Genomic DNA, 14,112 nt, shown 5'->3' with positions numbered 1-14,112 from the left:
CACTCTAGAGCAATGGTATGAAAAAGTCGACCAGTTGTGCTTAATGGAAGAACTGGCAAGTTGGGCAAATAGAACACACTCTAAATATGCCCACTTGTGGAAACCCTGGAAAACATTCCGTCATCCTCAATGAGCAATTTTAGGTCTCACTGAGGGACTTTGGTAATATCTGAGGACCCTTTGTATAGAAACATGCTACACTGAGGAACCTTTGTATAGAAACATGTTACACTGAGGAACCTTTGTATAGAAACATGCTACACTGAGGAACCTTTGTATAGAAACATGTTACACTGAGGAACCTTTGTATAGAAACATGTTACACTGAGGAACCTTTGTATAGAAACATGTTACACTGAGGAACCTTTGTATAGAAACATGTTACACTGAGGAACCTTTGTATAGAAACATGTTACACTGAGGAACCTTTGTATAGAAACATGTTACACTGAGGAACCTTTGTATAGAAACATGTTACACTGAGGAACCTTTGTATAGAAACATGTTACACTGAGGAACCTTTGTATAGAAACATGTTACACTGAGGAACCTTTGTAAAGAAACATGTTACACTGAGGAACCTTTGTAAAGAAACATGTTACACTGAGGAACCTTTGTATAGAAACATGTTACTCTGGGGAACCTTTGTATAGAAACATGTTACACTGAGGAACCTTTGTATAGAAACATGTTACACTGAGGAACCTTTGTATAGAAACATGTTACACTGAGGAACCTTTGTATAGAAACATGTTACTCTGAGGAACCTTTGTAAAGAAACATGTTACACTGAGGAACCTTTGTATAGAAACATGCTACACTGAGGAACCTTTGTATAGAAACATGTTACACTGAGGAACCTTTGTATAGAAACATGCTACACTGAGGAACCTTTGTATAGAAACATGTTACACTGAGGAACCTTTGTATAGAAACATGTTACACTGAGGAACCTTTGTATAGAAACATGTTACACTGAGGAACCTTTGTATAGAAACATGTTACACTGAGGAACCTTTGTATAGAAACATGTTACACTGAGGAACCTTTGTATAGAAACATGTTACACTGAGGAACCTTTGTATAGAAACATGTTACACTGAGGAACCTTTGTATAGAAACATGTTACACTGAGGAACCTTTGTATAGAAACATGTTACACTGAGGAACCTTTGTATAGAAACATGTTACACTGAGGAACCTTTGTATAGAAACATGTTACACTGAGGAACCTTTGTATAGAAACATGTTACACTGAGGAACCTTTGTATAGAAACATGTTACACTGAGGAACCTTTGTAAATAAACATGTTACACTGAGGAACCTTTGTATAGAAACATGTTACACTGAGGAACCTTTGTAAAGAAACATGTTACACTGAGGAACCTTTGTATAGAAACATGTTACTCTGGGGAACCTTTGTATAGAAACATGTTACACTGAGGAACCTTTGTATAGAAACATGTTACACTGAGGAACCTTTGTATAGAAACATGTTACACTGAGGAACCTTTGTATAGAAACATGTTACACTGAGGAACCTTTGTAAAGAAACATGTTACACTGAGGAACCTTTGTAAAGAAACATGTTAAAGCCTGAGCTGTGTGCAAAAACCATTGGACTCTTACTGTTAAATTATTGCAAATCCTCTCTTCATTCTGGAAGTTCTACCTCTACCCTATAGGCTGTGCAATCTTCCCATACTCGTGACCATTTCCTCTCCATAAGGCCTCATGCACACGACCGTATTTTGTTTCCGTGTCCGATCCGTTTTTTTTTGCGGATAGGATGCGGACCCATTAATTTCAATGGGTCCGCAAAAACGCGGACAGCACACCGTGTGCTGTCCACATCAGTATGTCCGTTCCTCCGCAAAAAAAATTGTGCATGTCCTATTTTTTTCTAGTTTGCAGACAAGGATAAGCATTATTACAATGGATCTGCAAAAAAAAACGGATGCCATATGGAACGTCATCCGTTTTTTTTTTTGCGGATCCGCAATTTGCGGACTGCAAAACACATACGGTCGTGTGCATGTAGCCTAAAGGGCTGATTTTCCCAGGAGAAACTGCAGTCAGTAACGCATTTCCCATAAAATAGGTAGTGTTACATGACAGCCATTCACATAAATAGCTTGTCCATGTAATTCATGTAATATGGCAGCCATTCAGATGCATAGCTGTCCATGGAATACAGTCCAGTCTGCCAGAACAGGTGCTACACTTGCAGAGCAGCTTTTAGGTTCATGGGGGGGAATCACAAGCAGGGAATCACCTTCTAAAGCTACTTTCACACTAGCGTTTTTACTGGATCAGCAGGGTTCAGCAAAAACGCTTCCGTTACTGATAATACAACCATCTGCATCCGGATTCAGTTGTATTATCTTTAACATAGCCACGACGGATCAGTCATGAAGTCCACTGAAAGTCAATGGGGGACAGATCCGTTTTCTATTGTTTCAGAGAAAACGGATCCGTCCCCATTGACTTGCATTGGGGGTCATGCCGGATCTGTCTTGCTCCACATCCCAGGATGGAAAGCAAACTACAACATGCTGTGGTTTGCTCTCCGGTATGGGAACGCAACTAAAAGGAACGGAATGCATTTTGGAGCACTCCGTTCTATTCAGTTACGTTTTGTCCCCATTGACAATGAATGGAGACAAAACTGAATAGTTTTTTTTCCCGGTATTGAGACCCTATGACGGATCTCAATACCGGAAAATATTAAGACTAGTGTGAAAGTAGCCTATGACGCTCAGATATACCCTCAAAAGAAAAATGAGACAACTCCTATCAAAAATCAGTAAACCTGCCACCGATCATTGTAAAAAGTCAATGAATAAGTACAATAGAACAAAACGGTTCAATACCTGCAGTCTGTCCCTCACCTGTGAGATGAGCTGGATGATACAGTCTACTACCAGTTTGGAGTCTTTATTAAACATTCCTTGCCACAGCTTGTCCACCACTCGTTGGGTGAAATAAAACACATTATTTACCAGCACCTGATAACTACCTCCAGAGGTTACTGGTAATGAAGCGTCTTCCCCTATAAGAAGGAAAAAAAAAATATCACACATCTACAGTATACAAAAAAAAAAAATCATCAATGATTTACATTTTCACTGCCTGGCCCTCTCAATCAAAGTGCAGAGGACTGGCAGTTGCAGAGAGAGCAGAGACTCTGGGTGTGATGACAACTCCCCCGTTGCTCCTAGAGGCTCATTTGCAAATATTAAAACTTAATTTTTCTCAGCAATGCGGGCACAACTACCATAGATTATTAGATCTCAAAATGACATGATGTTAAAAGGTGACCATTCCCTTGAAGTTAGTAGGTACATACCATACAAGAGAAGATTTCATATGGCTATCCATTTTTAACGTGGCCATACACATTAGATTAACCAGCTGAAACTGACAATTTTGGAGGTATTAACTGACCACCTTAAGGTTATGGAGCTGTACAAACAATCAACATTTGCAGATGCCGAGGGGTGGGGGAGTTTAAGGGACTAGAATGTTGGATTTTAACATGCTGAACCCTATTGTTCTTAAGGTAGAGGAGTCTGGCAGTGGCTTACTCTCCTCTTCCCCCAATGAAAACACATTCACGCTCAGCTGAGTAGAGTGTATACAGGTTCCTCTCAAAAAATTAGCATATTGTGATAAAGTTCATTATTTTCTGTAATGTACTGATAAACATTAGACTTTCATATATTTTAGATTCATTACACACAACTGAAGTAGTTCAAGCCTTTTCTTGTTTTAATATTGATGATTTTGGCATACAGCTCATGAAAACCCAAAATTCCTATCTCAAAAAATTAGCATATCATGAAAAGGTTCTCTAAACGAGCTATTAACCACTTTACGTCCGCCCATAGGATATAAACGTCCTATGGGTGGATCTCTATTTCTGAAAGCACGTTTTAAAACGTCCGTTCAGAAATAGCAGCTGCACGCTAATCGTGCAGCTGCTGATCGGGTTGCCCGCTGTCAGTGACAGCAGGGCAACCCAGAGAGAAGGCAGGGACAGTTCCCAGGTGTCCCTGCCTTCTGGATCGCTGCATACACAGCGCTCACCGAGCGCTGTGTATGCAGAGCAGGATGCGCTATGCTCTTCCTGTTCCGGCCCGGCGGTCATGTGACCGCCGGGACCGGAGAGTGCAGGAGCTGTGTGAGGTCTTTCAGAGACCTCGATCAGCCCTGCTCTGAGGCTGTACAGCACAGTATTATGCTGTACAGCCTCTCTGGGGGGTGCATTTCTTCTGTAACTGGGGCTACTATGTCAGCCCCAGTTACAGGAGAAATCAACAGTGAAAAAAAAAAGAAAAAGTGAAGTAAATGTCCCCCAGAGGTCTTGTATGACCTTATGGGGGACGAAAAGTGTAAAAAAAAAATAAATAAAATAAAAAAGTTTCACATGTAAAAAAAAAAAAAAAGTCCTCAAGTAAGGAATGAAAAAAAAATGTTAAAAATAGAAAAAAATAAAATAAAATAGACATATTTGGTATTGCCGCGTCCGTAAAAACCAGCTCTATAAAAATATCACATGACCTAACCCCTCGAGTAAACACCATTAAAAAAAAAAAATTCAAAACAAGCAATTTTTGTCACCTTACATCACAAAAGGTGCAACACCAAGTGATCAAAAACGCGTATGTCCCACAAAATGGTACCAATAAAACAGTCACCTCATCCCGCAAAAAATGAGCCCCTACATAAGAAAATCTCTCAAAAAATAAAAAAAACTATAGCTCTTAGAACATGGAGACACTAAAACATCATTTTTTTGGTTTCAAAAATGCTATTATTGTGTTAAAGTGAAACATAAAAAAAGTATACATATTAGGTATTTCCGCGTCCGTAAAAACCAGCTCTATAAAAATATCACATGAGCTAACCCCTCAGGTGAACACCGTAAAAAAAACTAAAAAAAAACTGTCAAAACAAGCAATTTTTGTCACCTTACATCACAAAAGGTGCAACACCAAGTGATCAAAAATGCGTATGTCCCACAAAATGGTACCAATAAAACAGTCACCTCATCCCGCAAAAAATGAGCCCCTACATAAGAAAATCTCTCAAAAAATAAAAAAACTATAGCTCTCAGAACATGGACACATTACAACATAATTTTTTTGTTTCAAAAATGCTATTATTGTGTAAAACTTTAATAGATGAGAAAAAGTATACATATTAGGTATCGCCACGTCCGTAACAATCTGCTCTATAAAAATGCCACTTGACTGAACCCCTCAGGTGAACGCTGTAAAAATAAATAAATAGAAACTGTGCTAAAACAACCAATTTTTTGGTCACCTTGCCCCATAAAGTGTTATAATGAATGATCAAAAAATCATATGTACCCAAAAATAGTACTAATAAAACTGGCACCTTATCCCCTAGTTTCCAAAATGGGGTCACTTCTTGGGAGTTTCTACTGTAAGGGTGCATCAGGGGGCTTCAAATGGGACATGGCATCTAAAAACCATGTGGAGTTCCTTTTCTTCTGCGCCCTGCCGTGTGCCAATACAGCAGTTTATGACCACATGTGGGGTGTTTCTGTAAACCGCAGAATCTGGGTAATAAATATTGAGTTTTGTTTGGCTGTTAACCATCGATGTGTTAAAGAAAAAATTGATTAAAATGGAAAATCTGCCAAAAAAGTGAAATTTAAAAATTTGATCTCCATTTTCCTTTAATTCTTGTGGAACGCCTAAAGGGTTAACAAAGTTTGTAAAATCGGTTTTGAATACCTTGAGGGGTGTAGTTTCTACAATGGGGTCATTTATGGGGGTATCCACTATGTAGGCCCCACAAAGTGACTTCAGACCTGAACTGGTCCTTAAAAAGTGGGTTTTGGCAATTTTCTTAAAAATTTTAAGAATTGCTTCTAAACTTCTAAGCCTTCTAACGTCCTAAAAAAATAAAATGACATTTCCAAAATGATGCCAACATAAAGTAGACATATGGGGAATGTTAAGTAATAAATATTTTATGAGGTATCACTTTCTGTTTTAAAAGCAGAGAAATTGAAATTTAGAAAATTGCTAATTTTTCAAATTTTTGGGTAAATTTGGGATTTTTTCATAAATAAAAGGTGAAATATTTTGACTCAAGTTTAAGACTATCATGAAGTACAATGTGTCATGAGAAAACAATCTCTGAATGACTTGGATAAATAAAGGCGTTCCAAAGTTATTACCACATAAAGAGAGATATGTCAGTTTTGCAAAATTTGGCCTGGTCAGGAAGGGGGCAAATGGCCCAGATGGCAGGTGGTTAACCTAATCATCTGAATCAACTAATTAACTCTAAACACCTGCAAAAGATTCCTGAGGCTTTTAAAAACTCCCAGCCTGGTTCATTACTCAAAACCGCAATCATGGGTAAGACTGCCGACCTGACTGCTCTCCAGAAGGCCATCATTGACACCCTCAAGCAAGAGGGTAAGACACAGAAAGAAATTTCTGAACGAATAGGCTGTTCCCAGAGTGCTGTATCAAGGCACCTCAGTGGGAAGTCTGTGGGAAGGAAAAAGTGTGGCAGAAAACGCTGCACAACGAGAAGAGGTGACCGGACCCTGAGGAAGATTGTGGAGAAGGACCGATTCCAGACCTTGGGGGACCTGCGGAAGCAGTGGACTGAGTCTGGAGTAGAAACATCCAGAGCCACCGTGTACAGGCGTGTGCAGGAAATGGGCTACAGGTGCCGCATTCCCCAGGTCAAGCCACTTTTGAACCAGAAACAGTGGCAGAAGCGCCTGACCTGGGCTACAGAGAAGAAGCACTGGACTGTTGCTCAGTGGTCCAAAGTACTTTTTTCGGATGAAAGCAAATTTTGCATGTCATTCGGAAATCAAGGTGCCAGAGTCTGGAGGAAGACTGGGGAGAGGGAAATGCCAAAATGCCTGAAGTCCAGTGTCAAGTACCCACAGTCAGTGATGGTCTGGGGTGCCATGTCAGCTGCTGGTGTTGGTCCACTGTGTTTTATCAAGGGCAGGATCAATGCAGCTAGCTATCAGGAGATTTTGGAGCACTTCATGCTTCCATCTGCTGAAAAGCTTTATGGAGATGAAGATTTCATTTTTCAGCACGACCTGGCACCTGCTCACAGTGCCAAAACCACTGGTAAATGGTTTACTGACCATGGTATTACTGTGCTCAATTGGCCTGCCAACTCTCCTGACCTGAACCCCATAGAGAATCTGTGGGATATTGGGAAGAGAAAGTTGAGAGACGCAAGACCCAACACTCTGGATGAGCTTAAGGCCGCTATCGAAGCATCCTGGGCCTCCATAACACCTCAGCAGTGCCACAGGCTGATTGCCTCCATGCCACGCCGCATTGAAGCAGTCATTTCTGCAAAAGGATTCCCGACCAAGTATTGAGTGCATAACTGAACTTAATTATTTGAAGGTTGACTTTTTTTGTATTAAAAACACTTTTCTTTTATTGGTCGGATGAAATATGCTAATTTTTTGAGATAGGAATTTGGGGTTTTCATGAGCTGTATGCCAAAATCATCAATATTAAAACAAGAAAATGCTTGAACTACTTCAGTTGTGTGTAATGAATCTAAAATATATGAAAGTCTAATGTTTATCAGTACATTACAGAAAATAATGAACTTTATCACAATATGCTAATTTTTTGAGAAGAACCTGTGTGTATATATATATATATATATATATATATATATATATATATATATATATATACATATATACATATATACATACACAAAGTGAGATATTTCAAGCCTTTATTTTTTACAATTTGGATGATTATGGCTTATAGTTTATGAAACCCCAAAGTCACAATTTTGAGGTACCCTTTGCTCAGGGGGTATGGATTAATTAGCTGACTAGAGTGTGACACTTTGAGCCTAGAATATTGAACCTTTTCACAAAATTCTAATTTTAAGCTGCATCAAGGCAATTCCTTTTAATTTGCATTACTGAAATAAAATGGACTTTTGCACGATATTCTAATTTTTCGAGTTACACCTGTATATATTGTGAGGGGTAGCTTACTTTCAGGGCATCATCCTCACAGATACGGCTTCAGGACACCAGGTTTAAGGTCCAAACAGTGCATTTATTGTGGCACACCAGCAAAAGCAGAAGAACAAAACAATAAACACTCGCCCGTCCAGGCTCTAACTAATACATTAACGTCCCTGACTCACCCATTAGGTACCAGTTCACACCCTGTGAACCAATGAGGTTTTCCCAGCCAATGTCCCACAGCCTCCTGGCTGTACATAGCACAGTACACCCACTGTCTCAAGTCCAATGTCTCTGGTGGGGGATTAAGGCTCAATAGTCCACCTGACTATGGCCCTGCGACCATCCCAGGCGTTGCTGCATCCAACTCTAGGCTACCACCCAGCCTTGTGGCCCCTCAGCCTTGCCTGGCTGAGACCACATTCCCAGAGCCTTCAGGCCTCTGTCCACAGGTAACACACTCCCCCTTTACTGACCCCCTGGGAGGTGCTTTATGCCAGCCTGAGTACCTCCAGCTAGTCTCACCTATGGTGGAATAGGGGTGTGGACCGCACTATCCACCCCTTCCTTGACTCTATCCTCGGATACAGTCTAGATTTATCTTGGGAACCTCACAGTGCGAGTTTAGATCGAGTTTCAGTTTTTCTCATTTTATTAGAAGTGGCTCTCATTTTCTGATTGAAGTAAAACTTTTCTTATGTTAACTGGAAAAGTACAAACTTGAAATGTTCTTCATTTTAGTTATCATTTAAAAAAAGATGCTGCCCAGTTAGTCACCAGAAGTGCAAATGACCAAGTCGCTGGCACTAAAATCTCAGTATCTCATTTTTGAAAGCAACAGGTCAGAATATTAATATCTCCTACTGGTCTTACTTGTAGCTTGAAAAATAGAAATGCATATTAAAAAATGAGAACCCTGGAGCTAGTCTATGCTAATCACATAATTGAAAAAGAGCCCCCTCTATAGCACCTGAGACTTGTTGTAGGGAAGACCTCAGATCAGATGCCCAAGCTCCATCAGCCTGTCAGACCCCTCAACCTCCATCAGCCTCAGAACAGACCCACCCAAGCCTCCTATCAGATTCCCCAGCCTCAGATCAGCACATCAGACCCCAATCAGCCTCAGATCGGACTCCCCAGGCCCAATCAGCCTCAGATCGGACTCCCCAGCCCCAATCAGCCTCAGATCGGACTCCCCAGCCCCAATCAGCCTCAGATCGGACTCCCCAGCCCCAATCAGCCTCAGATGGGACCCCACAGCCCCAATCAGCCGCCTAATCAGACCCTATCAGGCTCAGATCGGACCCCCCAGTCTGCATCAGCCTCAGATCAGCCCCATTAGACCCTCCTCCCCCATCAGACTCAGATCAGACCCCCAATCAGACCCTATCAGCTTCTAATCGGACCCCCACCACCACACAGCCTCAGATCATACCCCCCAGCCCCCATGAGACCTCAGATCAGACATTTAAAAAAAAAAAAAATCTTGCTAGCTCGCGCATCGCGAGATTTCGGCGCTCCAGCTCTGTGACGTCAGACAGCAAGGAGGAGATTCGGAGGACACGGGGCGGTGCTGGGCTCCTTTCCGCTTGACTCATCTCCGGATACAGGACTCATATCAGGTCATTTGCATATTGATCAAAAAGGTTTTTTAACACAATAAAAGCGCAGAGAGCTATGGGGACTGGGTATTGCAGATGTGCTAGTGGCCATCTAGCAGCCCATGTCCCCAGCTCTATGCACAAAATCCAGGTGACAGGTTTCCTTTAAGTTTTATTACTTTTTATAGGAGATAAGTCTGCTTTATGTACTTTCAATTTTTTTCCGACATTCACCATGTGGCATACCTAGCATATTACTGTTATTCTGTGGGTCAGTACGATAATGACGATACCAAATATGTATTGTTTTATGCACTTTTACTACTTTTGTACAACAATACCAAATCTCGTTATGTCACTGCATTCCAAAGCCAGAACTCCTTTGCTTTTGCGCTGCTGTGTCGTATTTGGCTTGTTTTTGTGGGGCAAGATGTAGTTTTCATTGGTGCTATTTTTTGGGGTACATCAGCATTTATTTTTTGCGGCGGGGGTGAATAGAAATACGCACTAATAGTAGACAAACTGCAATACTCCAAGACTGGAGCATCATGCATACAGCATATAAAGGGACAGGCCTCTCACCCAGTTAAAGAGGACCTTTCACCGATTCTTACCCTATGAACTAACTATACAGATATGTAGAGCGGCGCCCGGGGATCTCACTGCACTTACTATTATCCCCGGGCGCCGCTCCGTTCTCCTGCTATGCCCTCCGGTATCTCCGCTCACTAAGTTATAGTAGGCGGAGATACCAGTCCCTAAGTTATGGTAGGCGGAGTCTGCCCTAGCGCTGGCCAATCGCAGCGCAGAGCTCACAGCCTGGGAGGTTATTTTCTCCCAGGCTGTGAGCTCTGCAATGCGATTGGCCAGCGCTAGGGCAGACTCCGCCTACCATAACTTAGGGAACGGAGATACCGGAGGGCATAGCAGGAGAACGGAGCGGCGCCCGGGGATAATAGTAAGTGCAGTGAGATCCCCGGGCGCCGCTCCACATGTCTGTATAGTTAGTTCATAGTGTAATAATCGGTGAAAGGTCCTCTTTAAGCCAGTACTCTCTGCTCTGCACTGATGAGGGGCAATCACCCCGAAACAGCTGTCTGCAGATGGGGTGCTGGCTTATTTAATATCCAAGTCAATAGTCATGTCTCAAAGCTTATTTTAAGAGATAAATATTGACTTATAGGATAGCTGCCTTACATCTGGTGACATTAGAGTCAGAGCTTGTTAAGAGCTCATTTGCATCCCTTTCTTCCCATGAAGGGACAGATACACAGTAAAAATGCCCTTTCCCCCTTTAACAGTTTTTTTTAATTTTTTTATTCTCAGGTATCTGGCACTATTTCCTTTGAGCCATACTGCAGCGTAGCTCAGTGGCTACCCTTCTAGCACCACTGTGTTTGATTATGGGATGTCTCTCTTCAAAGGAAAGTAGGTGACAACATGCAATAATCTGGGGTCCTTCACATTTCTGGTATACATACCTAACAGAACATCAGCAGCCAGTAGATGGTCCATTACACTGTCCAGTATATAGGTCTGGAATTCCTTTTGCTGAGCTCGTGTAGATCTTTCAGGAGAAGCCTGCAAAACAATGAATGTCAGCCATGACACTGTCTACAAAAGGTACAGTATTTTGGCAAGCAAATGTCGGTCACCTCCAAAATCGGCTTCAAAGTAAGCACACTGCCATGTAGGGTAGGTGCTCTGAAACATAACCATAAATGCGTTTTGCACGCGCGTGAGAAAAATCGTGCATGTTTGGTACCCAAACCCGAACCTCTTCACAGAAGTTCTGGCTTGGGATCGGTGTTCTGTAGATTGTATTATTTTCCCTAATAACATGGTTATAACGGAAAATAATAGCATTCTGAATACAGAATGCAAAGTAAAACAGAGCCGGAGGAGTTACATTTAAAAAAAATATAATTTAACTCACCTGAGTCCACTTGATCGCGGCCTGGCATCTACTTCTGTCTCCTTTGTTGAATAGGACCTGTGGTGAGCATTAAATACAGTTACAGGACCTTTGATCACGTCACTCCGGTCATCACATGATCCATCACCATGGTAAAAGATCATGTGACGTACCATGTGATGACCGGAGTGACGTCATCAAAGGTCCTGTAACTGTATTTAATGCTCACCACAGGTCCTATTCAACAAAGGAGACACAAGGAGATGACTGGCTACGCGATCAAGTGGACTAAGGTGAGTTAAATTATTATTATTATTATTTTTTTTTTAACCCCTCCAGCCCTATTTTACTTTGTATTCTGTATTTAGAATGTTATTATTTTCCCTTATAACCATGTTATAAGGGAAAATAATACTAATCGTGTCTCCATCCCGATCGTCTCCTAGCAACCGTGCGTGAAAATCGCACCGTATCCGCACTTGCTTGCGGATGCTTGCGATTTTCACGCAACCCCATTCACTTCTATGGGGCCTGCGTTGCGTGAAAAACGCAGAATATAGAGCATGCTGCGATTTTCACGCAACGTATAAGTGATGCGTGAAAATCACCGCTCATCTGAACAGCCCCATAGAAATGAATGGGTTGGTATTCAGTGCGGGTGCAATGCGTTCACCTCACGCATCGCATCCGCGCGGAATACTCGCCCGTGTGAAAGGGGCCTAAGAGTCCATTCACACGGATCCGCAAAACACCAGGCCGGCACCCTAATAGAAATGTCTATTCTTGCTCGAAGCTGTGAACAAGAATAGGACATGTTCTATTTTTTTCAGGAGCTGTGGACCGGAAGTTTGGGGCCGCGCACCGGAAATGTGGATGCTGACAGCACACTGTGTGCTGTCCGCATCTTTTCCGGCCCCATTGAAAATGAATGGGTCCGCACCAACGGACGTGTGAATGGACCCTAATCCTGAGAAATGCTTATGTAAATAAGATTCTCAGGGCATCGTGACCCGGGCCATTAGGTGCACAGTCACTCCTCTAGTGACACCTCCCAGTACCTCCCCCCCCTTGTTTGATCGCCAACAATGCACCAAAAACATTATTTGCAGAAAAATAAAAAGGAAGAATTTCTCAGGATTAGAGGACTGGATTTTTACAAGAAAGGCACCTACTCTACTTGGCAGTATATTTACGTTGAAACTGATACTTTAAGTGACAGACTCCCTTTAAGGGTCCATTCACACGTCCGTAGTGTATTGAGGATCCGCAATACACCCGGCCGGCATCCCCCATAGAACTGCCTATTCGTGTCCGCAATTGCGGACAAGAATAGGACATGCTCTATTTTTTTGGCTGAGCCACGGCCCGGAAGTTCGGGGCCGAAGCAAGACAGTGCCAGCCTGCTCGACTTTAAACCGCTGATGAGCATACAGTGGGAAAAGTGAATAAAGAAAACTTTTACTGCACTTGAAAATAGAAGAACAATATAAAACCACCACTGGGAACAACGTGAGCCCACAGATAACTCCAGTAAGTTTACAGGCAGATGTTGTGCTGACAGGTTCACTTCATATTTTTCATGTGGTGGTATTCTCAAAATTCTCTATTTTATCCTGGTTATTCATCATGGAAATGTATGACTAATCTGGCAAATGAGTGTAACCAGTTGGTGTGTGTCCCTACACAATCTAATACTGTCCAATCAATGGACCCCCTTTGATAACAGGAATGGTAAGACCCAATAGTCAATTTATTATTATATTTCTAGTGGAAATAACAGAGAAACAGAACAATGCAAAGATGCTCCAGAATTATTACTGTCTATAGGACAATAGGGAAGTGCTATTACTTTCTAAGGGACACACCAGGGGCATTGTTACTGTCTACGGGGTCTCTAATACAAATTCTGTAGACGCAAGTCATGGATGGAAGAAGTCATTATGGTGGTCTGGGCAGGAAGAAAAAAAAGACAGGAAAAGTGAACTCCAACTGAAGAACACATGCGTCAACTGTAAGGCCTCATGCACACGGCCATTGTTTTGGTCCGCATCCGAGCCAAAGTTTTGGCGGCTCGGATGCGGACCCATTCACTTCAATGGGGCCGCAAAATATGCGGACAGCACTCCGTGTCCGCATCTGTTGCTCCGTTCTGTGGCCCCGCCAAAAAAATATAACCTGTCTTATTCTTGTCCCCGCTTTGCGGACAAGAATAGGCAGTTACATTAAAGGCTGTCTGTGCCGTTCCGCAAATTGCGGAACGTGCACGGACGCCATCCGTGTTTTGCGGATCTGCGATTTGCGGACCGCAAGACACACCACGGTCGTGTGCATAAGGCCTAAATCATTGGATTTTACTGTACTGCATTCACTGATATAGTCCACAGAGTGTAACAAGAATATCTACTACTATATGTTCACTGTATGGAAGCAATATTGGTCTTTGTATAGCGGACTTTATTCAGAGCTTTACTCATTCATAAATATTTATTTATGGCAGTAACATTCAGTCACTATTGGTCTTTGTACAGTAGTTCAGTACACTAATATTATTTAGTCGTTATTTAGTGGTATTGGTAGT

The 14,112-nt window shown here is 42.1% G+C and overlaps 1 protein-coding gene across 6 annotated transcripts in view; it reads right to left on the bottom strand.

Annotated features, from left to right (window-relative positions):
- WDFY3 (WD repeat and FYVE domain containing 3) overlaps nucleotides 1-14,112 on the bottom strand; it is a 278,837-nt gene that overhangs the window by 61,107 nt on the left and 203,618 nt on the right. For 4 of the 6 annotated variants that reach the window (XM_040417990.1, XM_040417994.1, XM_040417993.1 and 1 more), the window contains 2 exons: nucleotides 11,101-11,200; nucleotides 2,875-3,053 (listed from right to left, as the gene is read on the bottom strand). In XM_040417990.1, the coding sequence (XP_040273924.1) occupies nucleotides 2,875-3,053; nucleotides 11,101-11,200 (279 nt within the window). The remainder of the gene's footprint in view (nucleotides 1-2,874; nucleotides 3,054-11,100; nucleotides 11,201-14,112) is intronic. The other 2 variants (XM_040417992.1, XM_040417995.1) reach the window with 1 other exon arrangement.

This window comes from Bufo bufo, chromosome 2 (genome assembly GCF_905171765.1).
Source record: "Bufo bufo chromosome 2, aBufBuf1.1, whole genome shotgun sequence".
NCBI lineage: Eukaryota > Metazoa > Chordata > Amphibia > Anura > Bufonidae > Bufo > Bufo bufo.
The sequence above is the reverse complement of the archived record's forward strand: the minus strand, read 5'-3'. Positions and strand labels throughout refer to the sequence as shown.